This window comes from Haematobia irritans, chromosome 5, assembly GCF_050003625.1.
Source record: "Haematobia irritans isolate KBUSLIRL chromosome 5, ASM5000362v1, whole genome shotgun sequence".
NCBI classification, from domain to species: Eukaryota; Metazoa; Arthropoda; class Insecta; order Diptera; family Muscidae; genus Haematobia; species Haematobia irritans.
The window spans coordinates 141732704-141757718 of NC_134401.1; the positions used below are offsets into that span (position 1 = coordinate 141732704).

General features: G+C 32.5%; 2 protein-coding genes across 5 annotated transcripts in view; one reads left to right on the plus strand and one right to left on the minus strand.

The window, feature by feature from the left end:
* The window catches only part of pain (transient receptor potential cation channel family member painless), a 102998-nt gene that overhangs the window by 61738 nt on the left and 16245 nt on the right, over positions 1-25015 (minus strand). The window lies entirely within an intron of this gene.
* On the plus strand, positions 12569-23347 carry LOC142241024 (uncharacterized). The gene is made up of 3 exons (XM_075312769.1): positions 12569-12619; positions 12746-12947; positions 22163-23347. The coding sequence occupies exons 2-3, from the start codon at positions 12937-12939 to the stop codon at positions 22998-23000; spliced, it is 849 nt and encodes a 282-aa protein (XP_075168884.1). The 5' UTR covers positions 12569-12619; positions 12746-12936; the 3' UTR covers positions 23001-23347.

Consider the following 25015-nt stretch of genomic DNA (forward strand, 5'->3'; position numbering starts at 1 on the left):
TCTTAAAATTGCTGCACATTTAAATGTTTCCCATATTATACCCTTCACCACTACTGTGGTACAGTGTATAATAAGTTTGTACATTTGTATGTAACGCCAAGAAGGAAAAGTCTAATTTTTTACTAAAATTGTGTTCCACCCTAGTGCATTAGCCGACTTAAATTTTGAGTCTATAGATTTTGTAGAAGTCTATCAAATTCTGTCCAGATCGAGTGATATTTAAATGTATGTATTTGGGACAAACCTTTACATATAGCCCCCAACACATTTGACGAATGTGATGTGGTATCGAAAATTTAGATCTACAAAGTGGTGCAGGGTATAATATAGTCGGCCCCGCCCGACTTTAGACTTTCCTTACTTGTTTTTTACTGAAATTGTGTTCCACCCTAGTGCATTAGCCAACTTAAATTTTGAGTCTATAGATTTTGTAAAAGTCTATTAAATTCTGTCAAAATCGAGTGATATTTAAATGTATGTATTTGGGACAAACCTTTATATATAGCACCCAACACATTTGACGGATGTGATATGGTATCGAAAATTTAGATCTACAAAGTGCTGCAGGGTATAATATAGTCGGCCCCGCCCGACTTTAGACTTTCCTTACTTGTTTTAAAGCTCATTTGGACTATCCCGTCCTTTGAGATACTATAGGTTCGTAATCAAATTCAAAATCCTTAAATCGTTATGCAAATCCAATCGAAAATCCATAATTTCGTACGCTTCAACTTTTGTTGAAGTTAAAACTAAAATTGGCAAATAAACGTGGGATATCAGATACTGAATATATAATAAAGAGCTTTTCATACGCTTGCGAATAAGTTTTCATTAAAAACTTCATGGAAATTCCATTCGCATATTAATTACGTTGATGTGAAAAGAGCAATTTCCATTTCATATTTAATTTCCTTTGAAGTAGCATTTCATTGGCATTGAATTTTCAAGACTCATTTCATTGAAATGGGATCTTCATTGAAATAGAGATTTTATTAAATTGGGTTTTCCATTGAAAATGAGTACCATTAAAGATGATGGAATTATCATCGACTTTTACCGTGGTAAACAGTTTCCTTAGACCTCTCAACATATTCCCTCGAATACGCTTTCACAATTATACGCGAATTGCACATACATTTTCATAACAAATTCATAAATGAATTTTTTTACAAAAATTTTCATTGAAGTGGAAATAAAAAATAATTGCAAAACATTAAAAAAATTTAAATTGAAATAAAATTAAAAAAAATATCATTGAAATGAAATTTTTATAGAAAATTTCATTGTAATGGACTTTTTATAAAAACAAAATATTAAAAATTTCATTGAAATTTTTTTATAGAAAATTTCATTAAAATGTAATTTTTATCGAAAATTTCATTGAAATGACATTTTTATAGAAAATTTCATTGAAATGACATTTTTATAGAAAATTTCATTGAAATGGAATTTTTATAGAAAATTTCACTGAAATGGACTTTTTATAGAAAATTTCATTGTCATTGAAGTTTTATAGAAAATTTTATTGAAATGGCTTTTTAATGAAAATTTCATTGAAGTGGAAATTTTATAGAAAATTTTACTGAAATGGAATTTTTATAGAAAATTTCATTGCAATTTAATTTTTATAGAAAAATTCATTGAACTGGAATTTTTATAGAAAATTTCATTGAAATGGAATTTTAATAGAAAATTCCATTGTAATGGAATTTTTATAAAAAGAATTAATTAAACATTTCATTCAATTTTGATAAAAAATTTCATTGAAATGGAATTTTAATAGAAAATTCCATTGTAATGGAACTTTTATAAAAAGAATTAATTTAAAATTTCATTCAATTTCGATAGAAAATTTCATTGAAATGGAATTTTTATAAAAATTTCATTGTAATGGAATTTTTATAGAAAATTTCATTGGAATGGAATTTATATAGAAAATTTCATTGAAATGGAATTTTTGTAGAAAGTTGCATTGAAATTTTTATAGAAAATTTCATTGAAATGGAAGTTTTATAAAAAGAATTCATTAAAAATTTCATTCAAATGGAATTTTTATAGAAAATTTCATTGAAATGGAATTTTTATACCCTTCACCCCTACTGTGGTACAGGGTATAATAAGTTTGTGCATTTGTATGTAACGCCAAGAAGGAGTAATCATAGACCAAACTTTTAGTATACGGATCGGCTTAGAATTAAATTCTGAGTCGATTTAGCGATGTGCGTCTGTCCGTCTGTCCGTCTGTCTGTCTGTTGATGTATTTTTGTGTGCAAAGTACAGCTCGCAGTTTTACACCGATTATGCTAAAATTTGGTATAGGGTCCTGTTTCGGCTCAAAGACGATCCCTATTAATTTTGGAAAAAATCTGTTCAGATTTAGATATAGCTGTCATATATATTTTTCACCGATCTGGTCATAATTGGCGTGTATATCAACCGATATTCCTCAAATTCCGTACATCCGAATATTTTATGAGTCTCGAAAAACTTGCAAAATATCAGCCAAATCGGTTCAGATTTTGATATAGCTCCCATATATAGCTTTCGCGCGATTTACACTCATTTGCCCACAGAGGCCAATTTTTTGCTCCGATTTAGTTGAAATTTTGCATAGGGAGTAGAATTAGCATAGTAACTATGCGTGCCAAATTTGGTTGAAATCGGTTCAGATTTGGATATATCTCCCATATATAGCTTTCGCCCAATTTACACTCATATGACCACAGAGGCCAATTTTTAACTCCGATTTAGTTGAAATTTTGCACAGGGAGTAGAATTAGAATTGTAGCTATGCGTGCCAAATTTGGTTGACATCGGTTCAGATTTAGATATAGCTCCCATATATATGTTTTGACTCTAATTTTCCTAAACTTCTAATACAAATATATCGAGCGATAAATCATTAATAAACTTTTGCGAAGTTTCCTTAAATTTGCTTCAGATTTAAATGTTTCCCATATTTTTTACTAAAATTGTGTTCCACCCTAGTGCATTAGCCAACTTAAATTTTGAGTCTATAGATTTTGTAGAAGTCTATCAAATTCTGTCCAGATCGAGTGATATTTAAATGTATGTATTTGGGACAAGCCTTTATATATAGCACCCAACACATTTGACGGATGTGATATGGTATCGAAAATGTAGATCTACAAAGTGGTGCAGGGTATAATATAGTCGGCTTTAGACTTTCCTTACTTGTTATAAAAAATTTCATGAAATGGAATTTTTATAGAAAATTTTATTAAAATGGATTTCTAATAAAAATTTCATTGTAATAGAATTTTTATAAAAAAATCATTAAAAATTTCATTGAAATGGAATTTTTATAGAAAATTTCATTGGAATGGTATTTTTATAGAATGTTTCATTGAAATTGAATTTTTATAGAAAATTTTATTAAAATGGAAATTTTATAGAAAATTTCATTGAAATGGAATTTTTCTGGAAAATTTCATTGTAGTGGAAGTTTTACAAAAAGAATTCATAAAAATTTCATTGAAAAGGAATTTTTATAGAAAATTTCATTGCAATGGAATTTTTATAGAAAATTTCATTGAAATGACATTTTTATAAAAAATTTCATTGAAATGGAATTTTTATAGAAAATTTCATTGAAATGGAATTTTTATAAAAAAATCATTAAAAATTTCATTGAAATGGAATTTTTATAGAAAATTTCATTGAAATGGATTTTTTTTAGAAAATTTCATTGAAATGACATGGAAATGGAATTTTTATAGAAAATTTCATTGAAATGGAATTTTTATAAAAAAATCATTAAAAATTTCATTGAAATGGAATTTTTATAGAAAATTTCATTGAAATGGAATTTTTCTAGAAAATTTCATTGTAAAATCATTGAAATGACATTTTTATAGAAAATTTAATTGAAATGAATTTTTTATAGAAAATTTTATTAAAATGGAATTTTTATAGAAAATTTCATTGAAATAGAATTTTTCTAGAAAATTTCATTGTAATGGAAGTTTTATAAAAAGAATTCATTAAAAATTTCATTCAAATGGAATTTTTATAGAAAATTTCATTGAAATGGAATTTTTATAGAAAATCTCATTGAAATGGAATTCTTATAGAAAATTTCATATAAATAGAATTTTTATAGAAAATTTCGTCAGAAATGAAATTTTTATAGAAACTTTCATTGAAATGGAATTGTTTTGGAAACTTTCATTGAAATGGAATTTTTATCGAAAATTGAAATGAATCAGTAACATTTTAAGTTCGTGAAAAAAATTCACTTCATTTAACTTTTTTGAGAATATTAAATAAATTTTCAAGTTTGTGCTAGCTTCAATTATTATATGCATTTCAATTTGAGATTTTTATTTTTCGTCCAAAAATTTCAATTGTATAATTAGTGTTAAATACTCAGAAAACTAGCATTGATAATGCAAATTCCAGTAGAAATGCTGAATCCACATAAGTAATCAAACCTCATTGACACCACTCAATAAATACCATTGGCTTTGTATGGCTTGGTATATTACGAAATAGTCTTCTTATGTTGAAAAACAAACCACAAGAAATTTATTTTCTATACGAAACTTTTGTGTTATACATGAATATGAGAATTTGTGCCTTCAGAGATTAGAGCGTTGTGAAGGTAATTAGGCGAATAATTAATTTCTCTCATCTCACACATCAATCGATGTAAACCTAGTATCATCAAAGACGGATATATCGATTACTAGGGAAGAGATTGCAACGCAGGAGTATCGTGTAACACTCACACTCTTAGAAATTTCCATACAACTGTAGTTGACGATGGTTATTTGATTACCTACAAGAGTGAGAAAGAGGCAAACTGACATTGGCATGTGTTCGAAGCAAATAATGGCATTTAAATAAGCCACCCTATATCCCATCCCTTCCTTTCGGTAATGTAAACAGAATAAAACAAAAGAACGTTCGCACAAAGATCATAAATTAAATGGAAATTATAGCTTAAAGTAAAACAAACTTGGATTAACTTAAAACCAATGAAGAAACCCTTAAAAAAGAAGACTACATAAAACTTTTTGGCTAAATTCACAACCAGTATTGCCATATATGTATAAATACACTATACAACTTATAAAACATAATTATATATAACTGTATTCGAAAATAATTATATATAATTGTATTAGTCACTTACATTCGGAAATCGGATATGCAAATAAAGAAGAAAGAAGATTGCCGTCGTGGACATTTCCTTTCGAAAAGGATAATTTTTCAATGGGAAAGCAGGCATTTTCATTTAATACAACGGTTGTCATTGATTTCTGGAGATTTTATAGGTTAATGATTCTATGATCCTGAAAACTATGTGAAAATAGAAAACTCGTTGAATATATCATCCCTTGAATATTGTGGATTTTTGTGGACCGATGCAGTTATGATTTAATTAACTTTGAAGTACAGAATATAAGGAAAATTTGATGAGAATATTCTCGAGGATCGGTTCCAATATAAATTTACTTTTATGGGGGATATATATGCTTATCTAAGATATGTTTTTGTTTTTGATCTAAACGACATCTTTCCCTTATTGTCTAAGGCTGCAAGAAAACCGGAATGTTCCCGGTTCCAACATAAAGTTGGCATAAATCGGAGAAGTACATCTAAAATAAGTTTTTGTTTTGGTCCTAGAGAAAATCTTTCGCTTCTTGTCTATTGCTGCAAGAATATCAAATTTAGCCTCCTGCATCATAGAAAGGAAAATATTGAAATGAAATGAGATCTATTTCATATTAGGAATCAATTTAAGCCATTTTCCCTAAACTATGACGAGGTATTAGTCGGAGCATTGTCATGGAAAAAAGCAAACTTTGCATCGCCAAATTGGGCCTTCTCTTGAACCCAAGGTTGATTCATCCCAATAATTCGGCATTCTTCACCGGACAATCAATGTGGATAACATCTTGTGAATTCCCAAGTACAGTAACGAGGTATTAGTCGGAGCATTGTCATGGAAAAAAGCAAACTTTGCATCGCCAAATGGGGCCTTCTCTTGAACTCAAGGTCGATCCAGCCCAATAATTCGACATACTTCACCGGACAATCAATGTGGATAACACCTTGTGAATTCCCAAGTACAGTCTTATTGGCCTACGGTATAGATCAGTGGATGCATTTTTCATCGACTACGACTACTATTTCACGAAGAAATTCTTTTGGATTGCGATTAAAGCGGATTACGCTGCTCCACAGTTGAATTTTGTCCAGAGTGAGCGAAGTGAAATATGGACTTTTCTTATTTTATTTACCTTGGTAGCCACCGTAACCAGCCACCGTAACCAGTATTTTTCTGGCTCTTGTCCCCAAATTATGATGTTTTCGTCCCCAAAAATCCCCAATTTAAATTTAAATAAAAACCCCCATACATTATTGACAATTTTTTTTTTTTGAACAACAAAAACAAAAATAAAGCAAAAGGCTCTGCTGTAGCAAATCAGTAATAATTATCCAGCAAGCTGCAATAAGATTAAGATTTTGAACCACAACACAAAGAGACCGGTGATCGTCTTCCAAATGCTGGAGATATGACAATGGTAGTTCGGACTTCCTTGTAGTTATGAATGAATATAGAAAAAACAATTTTCAAAAAAAAAAACAAAATTTTCTATATAAAAAAAATTGACAAAATGTTCAATATAAAAAAAACTTGACAAAATGTTCTATATAGAAATAAAATTTTGACAAAATTGTCTATATACAAATAAAATTTTGACAAAATTTTCTATAGAAAAAATTTTACAAAATGTTCTATATAGAAATAAAATTTTGACAAACTGTTCTATATAGAAATAAAATTTTGACAAAATTTTCTATAGAAATAAAATTTTGACAAAATTTTCTATAGAAATAAAATTTTGACAAAAATTGCTATGTAGAAATAAAATGTTAATATAATTTTCTATATAGAAATAAAATGTTAACATAACTTTCTATATAGAAATAAAATGTTGAAAAAATAAAATTTTGACAAAAATTTTCTATATAGAAATTTTAACAAAATTTTCTATAGAAATGAAATTTTGGCAAAATTTCCCTTTGAAATAAAATTTAGACAAAATTTTCAATAGAAATAAAATTTTGAAAAAAATTGCTATAGAGAAATGAAATTTTGACAAAATTTTCTATATAGAAACAAAATTTTGTTAAAAAAGATTAAACCAATTTCTCGAAAAAATCCCCAAATTTATGGAAACTCCCCTACAAATCCCGAAGTCCTTAACTCAAAAATTTCGTCCCCATTCACGAAAAAATAATCCCAATTTGGGGAAAATCCCCAATACTGGCAAAACTGAACGTGACTTATCGCGACTGTGCGAATCTTGCCAAGTTTCAAAGGTAGCCATCAATGGAGAAAAGTTAGGCTACACAACATCCACACTTTTTTTCGATTTCGCTACGCAATTCTCCTTTCAAATTTAATAATAGGATCGAATCTTCCTTCAAACTGCGAACTCTCTGGCTTTTATACACGAGGCTAAAGAAAAAATGCGGATCTGATCTAACTTAAATTACGACAGTAGACGGTTTTGAGATTGTAAAACGTGAAAGTAAATTGCTCAATATTTTTGCATCAGGTGAGGCTAATTAAGTCGAACCAAGTTAGGTTGAGTTAGAAAACGCGATCCGTTATTATTTTTATTAAGCGACAAAAAATAATAACAGTCCATTGTGGTAATGCAGGTGGTGAACTTCTCTCTAATCAATGAGGGCTGCCCAATTCCGTTTAGCTCAATGACAAAGAGCCTCCTTTGCATATAATCTTGAAACACTCACAAATGTCGCCAGCGTTTCCATTGAAAATTTATAAGAAGTGGTACAAAAAGTATTACCCAAACAAAAAGCTGCCACAAATATTATATATATAAAATTGCACACATTTTCGTAAAGAAAACATACAACTTTAATGCCTTTGTATCATTTTTTCCAGTAAATATAATTTTGAAATCACTTTTCTCAAAAAAAAATGTATCTTCACAAATATATTATTGTCTGCGATTACGTAGTCTTAACAGAATTTGGGATCAAAATTAAAAAAAAATATTAATTAAATAATAACCATAAAGTGGCACAACGTGATAAAAAGGTGGTACAAAAATTTAAAAACTACTTTATTTAGTGACACAGAAGTATCAACGCTTGAAACAACTGGCAAATTTGCCACTATAGTGGCACAACGGTAGCATTGATCATCAGCCTTACGGAGGGGGGATAATCCACAGCTGAAAAACATTTTTGTGTTTGCGGACGGAACTGGTATTAAACCCATGAATCTTTGAATGCAAGGCGGGCATGAAAACAGATTTCAAAATGTTACCCTTTTGGGAGTTTTTGATGACAAAATTGATTCCAACGGCAACTCTACTCACAACTCCAGAAAACGTATTTAGTACCCATGCCGCAAAAGAAGTCACGACCGATCAGCGTAAAGAAGGTACCAAGTAATATAGCGCATTATGTCAAACATGTTGTGGTTGTTGGAAGCTTCTTTGTTGTTTCAACATTTCTTCATAAATCAACATTGAGGCTATTGACTGTAGAAGAATGCTTGCCTGTTGCTGTTCCTTAACATCTTCCGAAGAAAAAAACACATATAAGTGGAATGAGTAGCGATTTCACTCAAAAGATGTTTGCTTTTAAATTTCTACTAAAACGACAAAACTTTTTTAAGTGACAATTGATTTGTATGAAAACCAAATACACGTTTATTGTTTTTAGTTGGTTTCCTTTTCTTCTTCCCCTTTTGTTCGTACCGCAAAACAAAGTTCAAATGGGAAAACTTACAAAAGATCTCCTAATTGGCCATAATGTTTTACAAAATAATGCTCATCATTGTTTTTGATTGAATGGTCATCGGTCTGTTCGACAAATGGAACAGATAGACCATCTGGTGTGGTAGCTCTGTGTTTGGCTGTGGGACTTTAACTGATAGAGATAAAGACTTTAGGTGACAAATCCCATATTTTACACAACCATTAACAATACCTTGCTAATTTTCAAACAACCATGAATAGTTTTCTTAATGATTTTTGATTTACTTAAGAACTATGTGCATATTAAAGATGAAAGAACATATATTTGTGTTAAAATAGGCAGCTTAAAATATGATGTAAAAAACTACTGTTTTTCGAATTGAAATAAAATTTTAAACAAAATTTTCTAAATATTTTATTTTTAGAAGAGATTTTCAAAAAAATATTTCTAGAAAAATTTTGTTTCATTTCTAGAGCGAATTTCTTCAAAAGATTTTTTAGTAAATTTTTCCAATATATCCGTATTTTTTGTTCAAAATTTATTTTTTTTTGTAAAAAATAGAGACAATCATCAAATATGTCTGTACCCACTGGCTCACATCATATGGATGAACTCATTTACTGGTATTGGATATGAGTCGATTTTGTTCTGGGAATTTTCTTCATCTTAATGTTAGCAATTATTCAAGCGTGAACTCAATTGAGCTTAAGTGGCCAATAGCATTGCAGCAATTTTTTATAGACAACATAAGCTTAAATATGGAGATTCTATTCCACGAATACAAAAGCTATTAAAAATTGAATGAGTGAATAAAAATATTTACGTAATTTTAAGGAAAATTAAAATATTAAACGGTTCGAGAAGAAGTGGAGTATTATGAAATATGAAAACAACCTCATCCATATGTTGGAAAAGTTTGAGGAAAAATTTGATATTGACATTTAAATTCCTGCACAGAAAAAATTCAGTTGTAAAACTGTTGCTAAAATTAATTTATATTTATTGGAAAAATTTTATTTTGTTATACCCTCCACCATAGGATGGGGGTATATTAGCTGTGTCATTCCGTTTGTAACACATCGAAATATTGCTCTAAGACCCCATAAAGTATATATATTCTGGGTCGTGGTGAAATTCTGAGTCGATCTAAGCATATCCGTCCGTCCGTCTGTTTAAATCACGCTAACTTCCGAACGAAACAAGCTATCAACTTTAAACTTGGCACAAGTAGTTGTTATTGATGTAGGTCGGATGGTATTGCAAATGGACCATATCGGACCACTTTTACGTATAGCCCCCATATAAACCGACGCTCAGATTTGGCTTGCGGAGCCTCTTGGACGAGCACAATTCATCCGATCCGGTTGAAATTTAGTACATGGTGTTAGTATATGGTCTCTAACAACCATGCAAAAATTGGTCCATATAGGTCCATAATTATATATAGCCCCCATATAAACCGATCCCCAGATTTGGATTTCGGAGCCTCTACGAGAAGCAAATTTCATCCGATCCGGCTGAAATTTGGTACGTAGTGTTAGTATATAGTCTCTAACAACCATGCAAGAATTGGTCCATATCGGTCCATAATTATATGTAGCCCCCATATAAACCGATCCCCAGATTTGACCTTCGGATACGTGGTGAAATTTGGTACATTGCGCTAATATATGGCCGCTAACAACCATGCCAAAATTGGTCCATATCGGTCTATAGTTATATATAGCCAATCCCCAAAAATAATCTACCAAAATTTTATTACTATAGAAAATTTTGTCAAAATGTTATTACTATACAAAATTTTATTTCTATAGAATATTTTGTCAAAATTTTATTGCTATAGATAGTTTTGTCAAAATTTTAATTCTATAGAAAATTTTGTCAAAATTTTTTTTCTATAGAAAATTTTGTCAAAATTTTATTACTATAGAAAATTTTGTCAAAATGTTATTACTATACAAAATTTTGTCAAAATTTTATTACTATACAAAATTTTGTCAAAATTTTATTTCTATACAAAATTTTGTCAAAATTTTATTTCTATAGAATATTTTTTCAAAATTTTATTACTATACAAAATTTTGTCAAAATTTTATTGCTACAGAAAGTTTTGTTAAAATTTTAATTCTATAGAAAATTTTGTCAATTTTTTTTTCTATAGAAAATTTTGTCAAAATTTTATTTCTATAGAAAATTTTGTCATAATGTTATTTCTATAGAAAATTTTGTCAAACTGAATTATATACGTATTTAATTAACGAAGAGAAGTGTTTTAACGATGAGAATTCTTTCGGTGTATTGTACTGTAAAGTGACTTCCCTGAACCGAAACTCATATTCAGAAAATCCTTAATAATTTAATTATGAAGCAAAAGATACAAAGTATTTTTCATGTCAGTTTAAGACTTTCAAAAAGGTCAACATTTGAGGAGACCGGTGATCAAAATATGCTACACTTCGAATTCTTATCTGAGGCAAATTGCCTTTTAAATGCATGAGAAATGAAAGACAACATTTAAATGCGGGTCACCCCAAAAGTGAATTTCAGCTCTTTGACCCCCGAAATTAAAACCTTCCTCCGTTTCTAGCCCACACGTTTTATAATACGCCCCCATTAGGTTAGGTATAGTGGCAGCCCGATATTTCAGGCTCCTTAGGCTTCTCTCTTATCACTGAGTGATGTCCGATTCTACGATAAGCTCAATGACAAGGGACCAACTTTTTTGCCGAGTCCGAACGGCGTTCCATATTGCAGTGAAACCACTTAGAGAAGCTTTGAAACACTCAGAAATATCACCATCATCACTGAGGTGGGATAATCCAGCGCTGAAAAACTTTTTGGCGTTTGGTAGATGCTGGGTTTGAGCCCACGACCCTGTGTATGCATGGGGGACTCGCTAGCCATCGCACCACAGTGGCTCCCGCATTAAAAGAAAAAGTTTTTGTGTCAAGTTTCTTTTTCTTTTGAAATATAGCATGATTTCAATAATATGCCGGATCAGACCATATTTTCAATGACTTACAGACAGAATGCCAATAAGAGACCTGTATAACCATAATACATAAACAGGAGCAATTTTTTATATTGCATCTCTATGTCCTTTTCTAAGAAAGTATACAAACTAGGGCTGTCATGCGGGATCGATTTTTAAAAATCCCGGGATTCGGGATTTCAAAATATAGAATCCCGGGATTTTTTCAGGATCTCGAAATTGTCGGGATTCTTTAAATTTTTTAACTAATAACAATCTACAGCGTCAAAAAATTGTTGTACATTAAACCAATTTAATTTAATTCAATTTTATTAACAACAAAAAAAACAACAACAACAAAAGAATATAAGAGTAAATTAAAAAACAATTTTAAATTGCCATCATGCTGATCGAACACTTAGTCCAACTCAATATTGTGAAGAAAAGAACAAAAAAATATTATGACAAAAATAAATAAAAAGCCATTTCATATCGCTATCTTACTCAACAAAACATTTTAAGAATTACTTTAGATTAAGCGTATTTTCATATACTTGCGATAATCCTTTTGTACTTCGATTTAAGTAAAAATGTCAAGGCATCCAAATTGTTGAACTCCGTTCCACAACTGTTTTTAGTTTATTATTAACTTTTTGAAAATTTTGAATAATGTTTGAATATTTGAATTTAACGAAAATAATTGAATTGCCAATACATAATATGAATTATTGTTATCGATACTTGAATTCAACCTTTATGCGATAACCCTAAAGCTTTTACTCAAAATGAATTTAATTGTTGTAAATTTTAAACCATAATGTCTGACTGACACTTCGTTTGATATACAACTTCACTTGTGCTTCGTCATTGCCCTTGGTAAGCTGCCGTCATCTTGAATAAAGCCATACTTTTGAAATTTTAAACTTAAACTTTTCCTTTTGCTTTCTTCTCTTTTCGTTACAAAAAATCTTTACATTTCCGAGAGTTAATCTATATCTACAGTCCACTAAAGGAAACATCTCACGGATTTGTACATGATCCTTCGAACCGTCAAGGAACTGGGAAGAATCTTATAATCTTGGATTACGTCCACTGTCTTGGAAAAGCGTTTGCATTTAACTTGGGATTACGTCCTCCACATTACACAAACCGCAGACTTGCCTATCCATTTTTTTCATATTCTCAAAATCATTATGGACAAAAGGTACGTGAAATTTATTATATTGTGAACGTTTGAGAATATCAGTGTTTGGCTTGTGATTTAGTGGCAACGCAACGGTAGAATAACTTTGTGATCTGAATAATTATTTTTTACATGACTTATGGTTCTGATCTCGAAACTTTAACCAGAAAGCACATAGTCAGAAATTCTTCTTACAAGTGATCGATGTTAATTGTAACACAGATTGTTGTTACAGAATGCAAATTTGAACTCTGTTAAATTCTTTGCAAAAGAAGCAAAAAGCTGTTTAACATTAACCACTGTAAATTGTAAAAAGTTTGCTTTACGAGCAACTCTAACATAAATTCCCTTACATACTTACCCTTACATACTTACCCACGGTTTATGTTTACGACATTCGTGGATACTTACCTTCAACATATTTAACATTCGTACCAGAAATATTTGCAACATTTACAATTGTGTATATAAAGTTTACGAACCTGCAACATTTGTTTGCAACATTTTAAAATACTTACCTTTGATATGCAACCCTAACATACTTACCTATTGTGCTATCCACACTCAACCACAGAATGCGTTAACAGCCATACTCAACAAAACATCCACCTTCAACATTAGAAGTCATATGTAATCTCAGTCACTCTCCGATATAATTATCAACATTCATCTGTTTGTCCGCTGACAAACATTGAATTAGCATACATACGGCTATACATACAATATCATATGCTTTGTTACATACTCTACGCACATATAAAAAGCAAATTCTCTTAAGTTACCACTTGCAAAAATTCTCTCGAAAGCTGACTGCGCAGCTAAAGTAAATACGACAGAATATTAACATTACTCTCTTATTTTGATGCACATTGCACACGCCAACAATCAATACGTCATATGATTTGTTTGTTCTCTGAATCATAGTTGCCACATACTTACCAACTTTGGGCATATCTATTTCTATTGAGGCATAGTATATTTATTTCTTTTTATGCGATAATTGCGAATAAAAAACATTCAATGTTTAAAAAATTTTAATTCAAAAATTTAACTTTGCATTAATTTAAAAATTGTTGGTAAACGAAATTATTATAAATTCAAAGTTAATATCGTACCCATATTGCAATCCCGAATTCATACTACAAATCAGAAATTGTGGTAATCGATAGGGCATCTCTGCCTTCGTCTTAAGAAATAGAGAGAGAGTTAGAGTGTCAAAGCCGGCAAAATGTCATTTGGATTAAGATTTCATTGCGTTAACATCTAATTTGGGAGCTGTAAATAAATAAGCTGTAAATAATAAAAATAAAAAAAGTATGCGCAGAAAGCTGAATGATTGACTGTTGAAGTGAGTTGGAAAAGCTGAAAAAATTTGGAAACAAAGAGCTGCAAATAAGAAAAAATAAAAAAGAGGACAAATATGTGCAGAAAGCTGAAAGATTGAATGTTGAAGTGAGTTGGAAAATCTGAAAGAAAAATTTGGAAGCAAAGAAAAGTGAATGCAAAATTATTGAGAGATTGGCTTGCTAATTTGGAATATTGTTGAGCGAATTACCTGGTGGTGTGGATGAATTGTCTGTGGAGTTGGATGCTGGTTGAGGATTTTGTGGTGTGTTCCCTAACGGTTCTGTGCTGGCACGTGAGGAAAATATTGCTAATATCAATACGTACATTGGCATGTATATGGTGAGTGTATGTTGGTATGTTTATACATATGCAGGGTTGCCTTCGATACCAGAAATCGCAAAAAGCGCTTAAATGAAAAACTCAAATATTGTGAGTTTTTTTGAGACCATAATATTCTTTGATACCAATATTCAATGTAATTACCATTATCAAATGTTTTTATATTTTGGAACTATTAAATTTGAAGATTGAAAAAGAAAGTTTTCAATAATTATTTACTTGATATTACATTGAATTATACACGAAAAAAAATAAACATTATATGAAAAATTATACGGAAAATTATATGCAAATTATACCATTTTTACACTGAATTTTACACTGAAACAAATGTTTCAAATGAAATGTATATAGAAAATATACCATTTTATGATACACTGAAAAATATATTTTCGAAACCTATTTGTAATCTGACTTTCAATATATAGAGATTGAAGGAAAGGATATATATGTATATATAGTTTGCGAAGAGTTCCCTGGGCTCCGGGAAAATTGGTCTACATGAGAAAATTTCCAATTTTGTGTTTGAACACGGAAGATAATTGGAAAGAAATCTATACTTGCCTATGAATCAAAATATTCACTTCAAAAATTCGTAATACTTACCTTCAAGGAAAAATAACACTTGCCTTTGAAATTTAAGACACTGGAAAAAATACTTACCTACATTAAAAGAAAAAGTGAACTCTGCAGTTCACTAAAGCCATGGAGTTTGGAGAAAGTTTTCTTTACTCTAATAATTTCTCGTTTAATTAACTAAAAGACGTGAAGAGATTATACAAAAATTAAGCATTATTGGATTCGTAATTCTCACAAAATAGTTCGTTATTTATTTAAATTTGTAATTTTTATTACAAACAAGGTTATCGTGAACTTCGTATGTCACTAAAGACATCCTTGCAATTTGCAATTCTCAAATTTTTTCATTCAAATTACAAAATTTTCTTCGAAAAGTGAAAAGTACTTAATTATGTCTAATAAGTATTTTTGAATTTGTCGAAAAATATATTCTTAATTTGTGATATTGGCATGTTGCCAGCGTTTAAACTGTTTAGTTGAAATTTTCTGAAAATATTCTGAATATACTAAGATTAACCGAAAGTGTTCACTGTTTGTCAGTGTGTAAAAGAAATATATGTTTATAATACAGAATACATACATATGAAAGAAAAATTTTGCATATCACAATTGAAACTGGTCTGGAGATTGTTATTCGTAAAACCTCATACACGTTACGCTTTCAAAATCCACTTTAATTAGACTTTAACTGTCATTTGTCTTATAAGAAAAGGATTTCAAATCTATTTTTTAGTAGATTTCGAGCCTAATGTGAATGGGCTATAATTTAAAAATAAAAATTGGATGTGTTTGAATTGGTTTGTGGTTTTACACGAAAGGAAGATTAAACTGTTTTCGGGCAAACTAAACTACCTTGTGAGAAAATTGAATAAAACCATTTGTTGACATTTCTTTAATTTAAGGAGAGTTAACTTAGCAAATAGTTTAAAGGCAGACTTTTTCTACACTGATCGAAAAAGATACCCGTTTACAAGGAATTTGTCTTTACACTAATGATTTGGTATTGATTTCAAGCCAAAGAGGCAGAGAGTTGGAATAAGGATACTTTGAGCCTGAGGTCTTCTTAAATTTGAGTTTTGTGTACTTGGATTTTGGAAACAAATTTTATCTTATTCGTTTTCCAGCTGTTAAAAGTTTGGCATTACGACATATTTTTCATGATTTATTGCAACACTGTATTACACTGTGAATGATTTGATATATTCTATTCAACACTCACAGTTTTCTGGATATTAGATATTGGAAAAATTACTTATGAAATTATTCACTATTGGATTTTATACCGATTTCTTTTTGTCTTATTTGAAATTGCTCTTGTGGAGTTTAAACTTATGCATGAATTTATTTTAGTTATCTGAAATGAAGTATTACTTTTTCCTATATGGGAATTGACTTTGCTCGTGAAATTTTGATTACTGAATTTTGATTTAAGTTTACTTGTATTACTTTACTGGAATTTATATTAATATATTGCTCTCGTGGAGTTGAAAGTTTTAAAAGTACAATTACTCTGTCTTACCTCAGTCTAACCTTTTTAGAGGTAAACGACAAGTAAACTTCTTGTCATTTAAATCTGTTTTTGGATTATAAGACGCGGTTTTTGAGTCTGGTGGCACGACTTTGGAATTGAGTCTGCTTATTCATATTACGCATTGACTTGGAGTCTTGGAACTTTGTTTTTTTTTTTGTTTTCATTACTGCAAAAATACTGAACCCCAATTACTTGTTTACGATTTGTAATGGCTTCACAAAAGTTCATATTTTTTTCGGACCAAGTCGTCACTTATTGCGCCAACTTCAGTGCTATTGATACTTCTGAGCACAGACTTTCAAGCTTGCAAGTTGATCTTGAAGACTTAGAACGGCGTTGGCAGACTCTCACTCAGGTGTACGAGACAGAGATGGTTACTGATAGCGCTAAGGCGGAGAAAGAGTCAATACACGCGAAGTTTAATGAGTCTATAAGGGCTTATAAGAAATGCAAAGCTGATATGTTGGACTTGATTGAAATAGAAAAAAGAGCGATGGAGCGATCTGCGCGTCCTCAAGAAATACTTGGAACAACATCGCAGGAGGTGACTGGGTATTCTTTGAAAGTCCCTCCATGCGATACTGAAATGTTTGGTGGTGGATATGACAAATGGCCCAGTTTTCGAGACATGTTCTCAGCCATTTATGTCAATCACCCAAAATTGTCTCCGGCACAAAAATTATTTCACTTAAGGGCAAAGACTCGTGGGGAGGCTAATCAGATTGTAAAACAATTCGCGTTAACTGATGACAACTTTCACTTAGCTTGGGAATCCCTACGTCAACGTTACGAAAATAAGCGCATACTTATTAATCATCAGCTCAGGAAAATCTTTGAAACTGAGCGCGTGACTTCGGAAAAAGGAAAAGCTTTACGAAACTTGCAGTACACTATAAACAATTGTCTTTCTATATTGAAATCTTACAATATATCGGTCATGTCGTGGGATCCATTCCTAGTTTTCTGGGTTTCGTCAAAACTTCCGGATGAAACTTTGACAGCTTGGGAAAATTCGTTAAGCGATCATAAGGAAATGCCATCTTGGGAGCAATTGGACGAATTTATTTCAAAAAGACTAAATATGTTGGAATCTATTTCTGACATGAGGAAACCTTCAAGTAATACAAATGTGACTCAGAAAACTCAGACTTATCACACGAAAACTGATTCCAAAGTCCGATCTTGTAAAGCTTGCAAACTTAATCATTCTTTGAGAGCCTGTCTTAAATTCAAAACTTGGTCTCTTGCACAAAGGCGAAAGTTCGTCAGGGACAACAAAGTATGCATAAATTGTTTGTGTTACGGCCACACTGCGCAAAATTGTCAAAGCGAAAATGTTTGTCAGAAATGTCACCAGAAACATCATACACTTTTACATCCAGATTCTGTTCAAGAGCTACAAAGTAGTCCGCCACCTGAAGTCACGACATTTCATACGGAGACTGCATATGATAATCAACCTTCGACATCAGCTGCTGCTTATGGAAATACAGTTTCACATGTGCAATCTAACTTTACTTGTTCTGCAGATTCTACTATTTTGCCAACGGCGTTAATCTATTTAGAACACTTAGGAACTAATTTAACAATACGGGCTTTTATTGATCAAGGATCCCAAGAATCTTTTATTTCAAGCAGACTTGTAAAGCGATACTTAATACCGACCAAGAAGTCATTTACTACCATTTCAGGATTAGGGGGTACTCTTCTTGAGAATTCTTCGAAACTTTGTCATCTGATTTTAAAATCTCGAAAATCTGATTTCAAAATTCGTACAACTGCGTTAGTTATTTCAAATATGAATCACTTAATGCCCTCTTACCCAACCCAGATCTCTAACTGGTCAGATTTGGAGAATATTGACTTAGCTGATCCCTACTTTTACAAACCCGCGCAAATAGACATGTTATTAGGTAGCGACATTCTTCCATTCATCTTGAAATCGGGTGTGCGAAGAAATATATCTGGAAGTCTTCTTGCACAAGAAACTGAATTTGGTTGGATTTTGAGTGGCCCTCCAAAAACTAGATCTACTCAAGTGTTTGCGAATTTTGTAACTTGTACTGATTCACTTAATAATGAAATTAGAAAATTTTGGGAACTTGAAGAAGTTCCAACTTCAAAGAATTTGTCTGAAACTGACATGTGGTGTGAAGATTTTTATCGGAAAACTACTGTTCGCCAATCTGACGGGAGATATCAAGTTAGATTACCCTTTCGTCAGGATCTACCCAAAGACTTAGCTCTAGGACCTTCAAGACGAGCTGCCCTCGGTCAATATCTTCATATGGAAAAGAACTTGAAAAAATCGCCTCAACTTGCTGCAGAATACACTGCTGTTTTATCTGAATATTTAACACTTGACCACATGGAGATAACGTCTTCCTCAGAAATCTGTCGTGACTCTGCATATTTTTCCTTTTATCTTCCACATCACGCAGTCGTAAAACCTGAAAGGTCATCTACAAAAGTACGTGTGGTATTTAACGCCTCGAAGAAAACTTCGACGGGAGTCGCATTGAATGATATTCTGCATACTGGACCGATACTACAAAATGAACTGATGAATGTTGTACTACGCTGGCGTTTCTTCCGATACGTGTTTAATGGCGATATTCAAAAAATGTATCGCCAAATTTATGTTCATCAGGATGATAGACAATATCAGCGCATCTTATTCCGGGAAAATTCGACCGAAGGGATCAAAGACTTTTGCTTGAAGACTGTTACTTTTGGAGTAAACTGTGCTCCATACTTCGCTATTCGCACACTTTTACAACTAGCCGAAGAAGGAAAAACTACTCATCCCACAGCTTCACATATTTTACGAAACCAAACATATGTTGACGATATTCTTTCTGGGGGACATTCATTAACTGATACCAAGGCTCACTTGTTAGAACTTATAGATCTACTTAATTCTGCTGGGTTTCCACTTAAAAAGCTTACGGCTAATCACCCACATTTTCTTCGCAATGTGCCCCCGGAAGATCTTCTAAATGAAGATTTTTTGAAACTTGAAGATACCAGCGAAACAAAAACATTAGGCATTCGGTGGAATGCCATGTCAGATTCTTTTTTCTATGTCGTTTCAAATATTGCTCTTCCTACCTCACCGATGACGAAAAGGAAAATATTATCTATTGTGGCAAAGATATTCGATCCCGCTGGTTGGTTGGCGCCGATTATAGTTGTAGCAAAGATGCTTTTACAACAACTTTGGCTTGATGGAACTGATTGGGATGAGGAAGTCAAGCCTCACTCTTTTCAAAAATGGAATTCTTTCATTTCCAATTTTTCTGACATTGAGTATATCCGAATACCTCGTTGGATTTATTATGCACCCGACAGGCGTATTCAAATTCACGGATTTTGCGATGCTTCCGAAAAAGCATACTGCGCATGTATATATATCCGCATTATATCACCTGAGAACTGTATAACATCAAACTTACTTGTTTCAAAAACTAAGGTGGCACCTTTGAAAACAGTGAGCTTACCCAGGTTAGAATTGTGCGGCGCGGCACTACTGTCTAGACTTTTGAAATCAGTATCCCAAAATCTGACTTTTCCTGTTACCGGTGTTTATCTTTGGTGCGACTCAACTATTACTTTGGCTTGGTTAGATAAACCCCCTTTCCATTGGAAAACTTTTGTCGCAAATAAGATTTCAGAAATTTTGGATAATGTGGGAAATGTAACTTGGCGATATGTTCCAACTACTGAAAACCCAGCCGATATTGGAACGCGAGGCTGTACTGCGGCAGAACTGAAAAATAATCATCTCTGGTGGCATGGACCAAAGTGGTTGGTACAACACTCAGAATGTTGGCCAAAATCTAAAACATTTCAAGAGCCAGAACTTGAGCGCAAAACTGTTAACTTCCAAATTGAAACACATATGGAAGACGTACTTGAAAGATTCTCTTCCTTCAGCCGAGCTCTACGAGTTGTATGTTTCATGTACAGATTTATAAGGAAATGTCAAAAGCGGAATTCTGACTCATTTGGGGAACAACTTATTCCTTCAGCGGAAATTAGAACGGTCAAATTTCAATTAATTAGGCTGGCGCAACTTAAATTTTTTCCTACGGAATATCATGCATTGAAGAACAATCAACCAATATCCTCTAAGAGCAAACTTCTAACTCTGAACCCTTTTTTAGATGAACGAGACTTACTTAGAGTAAATGGTCGTTTAGCGAATTCGGATCTTCCATACAACGAGAAGTATCCGATCATTCTGCCTGAACATTCTCACTTTTTTAAATTGCTTTTAACTTTTACCCACAAAATTCTTTTACATGCCGAACATCAAAGTATGTTACGGGCAATACGAGCTGAATTCTATGTGATACGTTTAAAGAACTCTGTCCGATCTTGTATTCGAAATTGCCGTACTTGCACCATATATAAACAGCGCATTCGAAATCAGATAATGGCTGCATTGCCTGAAGAGCGTTGTACTTTCTCACTGCCCTTTACCAACACGGGTTTGGATTTTGCCGGCCCATTCGATTTGAAAACTTCGAAATTACGAAACGCGAAACTTCATAAAGGTTATGCCGCTGTTTTCATTTGTTTATCAACTCGAGCTGTGCATCTGGAGGCGTGCTCCGAGTTGACTACTGAAGCTTTCTTAGCCACATTTGATCGATTTGTAGGGAGACGTGGTTTACCTAATAAAGTATTCTCTGATAATGGGACCAACTTTGTTGGTGCCAGCAAAGCACTCTCTCGAGAATATCGAAACTTTATACAATCTTCTGAGAAAGGTCTAGTTGACAAATACAATATTCACGGGTTCACTTGGCACTTTATTCCACCACATGCACCACACATGGGTGGACTATGGGAAGCTGCTGTCAAAAGCATGAAATCCCACCTTCGAAAAGCCGCAGGCAATATTAAATTTACTTATGAAGAATTCTCTACTTTACTAGTTCGAATAGAAAGTGTACTGAATTCTAGGCCCTTATCTCCTATAAGTGAAGACCCTTCGGAAATTACTGCTTTGACACCTGGACATTTTCTTAGAGGTTCCGCATTGATTGCTGCACCGGAACAATGTACTGATAACTTGACATTAATAAACCGATGGCAAAGATTGAAAACGATCCAATTTAATTTCGCAAAGAGATGGAAGAACGAGTACATCTCCAACTTGCAGAAGAGATATAAATGGAAGACAGAACAGCAAAATCTTAAAGAAGACGACTTAGTCATTATTAAAGACGATAACTTGCCACCGACTGAATGGAGTTTGGGACGTGTTATTAAGGTATTTCGAGGTCCTGACTCAAAGGTCCGCGTTGCTGAGCTTAAGACACAATCTGGTACGCTTTTGCGTCCAATAGTTAAACTGTGTATTCTACCCGTTGCCAACTAAATTTCATAATTTTTATTCTCAAGTTCACAACTTAATAAATTTACGTTACAGTACCACATTTAGTCAGCCGAAATGCCGTATCTGCCACAACCGTCACATTTTAAAAGACTGCCCCGAATTTCAACGGATGAACGTCCATGAGCGAAGAAAACACATGAAAGAACATCGCTTTTGTTTTAAATGCCTCTGTGCTTCCCACACACGCGAATGGTGCAGATCCCGAAAAACTTGCGTGGTATGTAACTATAACCACCACACAATGCTCCATGTCGATGATCATATGAGAAGAAACGGACGACGAGACAATAAACCACATCATGAGAGTGTCAAAAAAAATCATCGAACAGCCACTGCATTAACTCGTACTACTGGCAAACGTTCTCCACCGAAAGTACACGAAAGATTGAGCCAAAGACCAAAGAGGCATATTTTCCTGCCGACTGCGCTAGCTAGAGGTTTGTCACCGAATGGACCCACGAAAGTACGGTTAATGCTAAACTCAGCCGGTTTGCAAACCTTTGTACTTAAGTCATTGGTACAGCGGCTTAATCTACGTACAACCCGAAAGAACCATAGCGAACTTTGTACTTTGAGTTTGCAGTCCTACTATGATCCAGCAGCAAAAATTCAAATAACTGGAATAGTGAAAACCCAATTTAATATGGCACTACCGGAAGCGACATCTGAGAAAAAACTCCAAACGGTTTACAACCATCTGCCTAACTTGGCAGATCCACACTTTTTTAAACCAACTGACATAGAACTTGTAGTTGGAAACGATCAGTTGTCAAAGATCTTGTTGGCTGGCCTCATTCAGACATCGTCCTCAATGCCCATCGCCCAAAGTTCTGTGTTTGGATGGATAATATCTGGAGCCTGTTCTTATTGAATTGCATTGCTGCAAGGGGGGCGGCATGTTGAACTCCGTTCCACAACTGTTTTTAGTTTATTATTAACTTTTTGAAAATTTTGAATAATGTTTGAATATTTGAATTTAACGAAAATAATTGAATTGCCAATACATAATATGAATTATTGTTATCGATACTTGAATTCAACCTTTATGCGATAACCCTAAAGCTTTTACTCAAAATGAATTTAATTGTTGTAAATTCTAAACCATAATGTCTGACTGACACTTCGTTTGATATACAACTTCACTTGTGCTTCGTCATTGCCCTTGGTAAGCTGCCGTCATCTTGAATAAAGCCATACTTTTGAAATTTTAAACTTAAACTTTGCCTTTTGCTTTCTTCTCTTTTCGTTACAAAAAATCTTTACATTTCCGAGAGTTAATCTATATCTACAGTCCACTAAAGGAAACATCTCACGGATTTGTACACAAATATTTAACAGTTAAACGCGATTTTGTCATATTTTCGACGGACCTTTTATCATTGCATTTTATTTTATGTGGCACGAATTCCTTTTCACATGAACTCATTGTTCAAAGGACCTTATCGTTTACTTCGATTTTTGATGAAATTGTGCTGTTTAGTATACCTCATGTATAATAAATTCTTACGCAAGGTGTGCCATAAATGTTTATTAACTCAATTTGTCGGGTATGAAATCTAGGAGCCGTATACACTGAGTGAAGACTCCAATTTATTAATAAACAATCATAAAAACCACAATTTTAACAAATTGCAAAAAATTTTTTCGGGATCCCGAAAAATCCTGGGATTCAAAATAAAAAATCCCAGATGACAGTCCTAATACAAAGATATTTTGTGAAACCGTAATTATTGAAAAAATCACCCAACATAACTAGAATTTCCTCATCAAATTTGGAACTCCAGATACTGGAAGGAAGTTTGCATGGAGTATAACCACTACTCCACGAGCTCTTACAGTTATTATTTTTTTATTTTTATTTTTGGGGAAATACAATTTTGGACCATTTTTTCGGCTGTAATTATAGAATTTAATTGTTATTCGATAGACTGGAATTTTCAGTCGTGAGAATTATTGAAGAGCGTGAAAATCCGATTAATCGAATAAAGGTTTGAATGTTTGGAAACTTTGAATAGTCAACGTTTATGTCTGACTGATTCACAACTATATTATTATAATATTATTGCATATTATATATTTATTATATATCTCACAAAACCATTCGGTTGGCAGAACAGCGTTATTTATATTCACAGTCTTAAATTGGTTATTTCAAGTGCATGGATGATTTATTCTATTTTTTTTTTCGTCCACTCTTATATCTACATACCCTCTCATGGATCTAAACAATAAAAATACTAAACAATACAATAAAACTTTGAGCCATTGAAAGCTCTAACAATTGTTCTCTTATATCATATATAGAACATATTTCTATATGGATATGTATGTGTGAATTGATTTTTTTTTGATACACAATTGAAAGCAAGTACATGACTTTTAAACCCTAACAATTGCAAACAATACCAAGAGTACACAAAATAGCAGTAATGAAAGTGGACTCATCCATATACACACACAAATACCTAAGGCTCTGTTAAGAGCATCCATACAAAGGCAATCACACATAACCGATCGCATAGAGTAAATAGAAAAACCGAAGCAAACGAAATATTCATTGAAAAGTACATTGTAAACGGTGAGCTACCCACATGGCCTAAAGTTCGATTACACAGTGTGTATGTGGGATTAAGAAAGTTCTCTCTCCCATTTGTGGGCCAAAGTTTATTTAGACAACAGAAAAACCTGTAAAAAGTGGAGAACCCCGGTTTCCGCATTTTGTTCACATTTAGGAGATGTCCACTTACAACAGGTAATTTTGAAAATTCCATATAGAACTTAATTCTCTGATTTGGACAAATGGGTTTACAATTTTATTGTTGTATATACAAAAGTACACAACCATAGTATAAAACAACAAAAACAGACAATTCCAAAGCATGACAG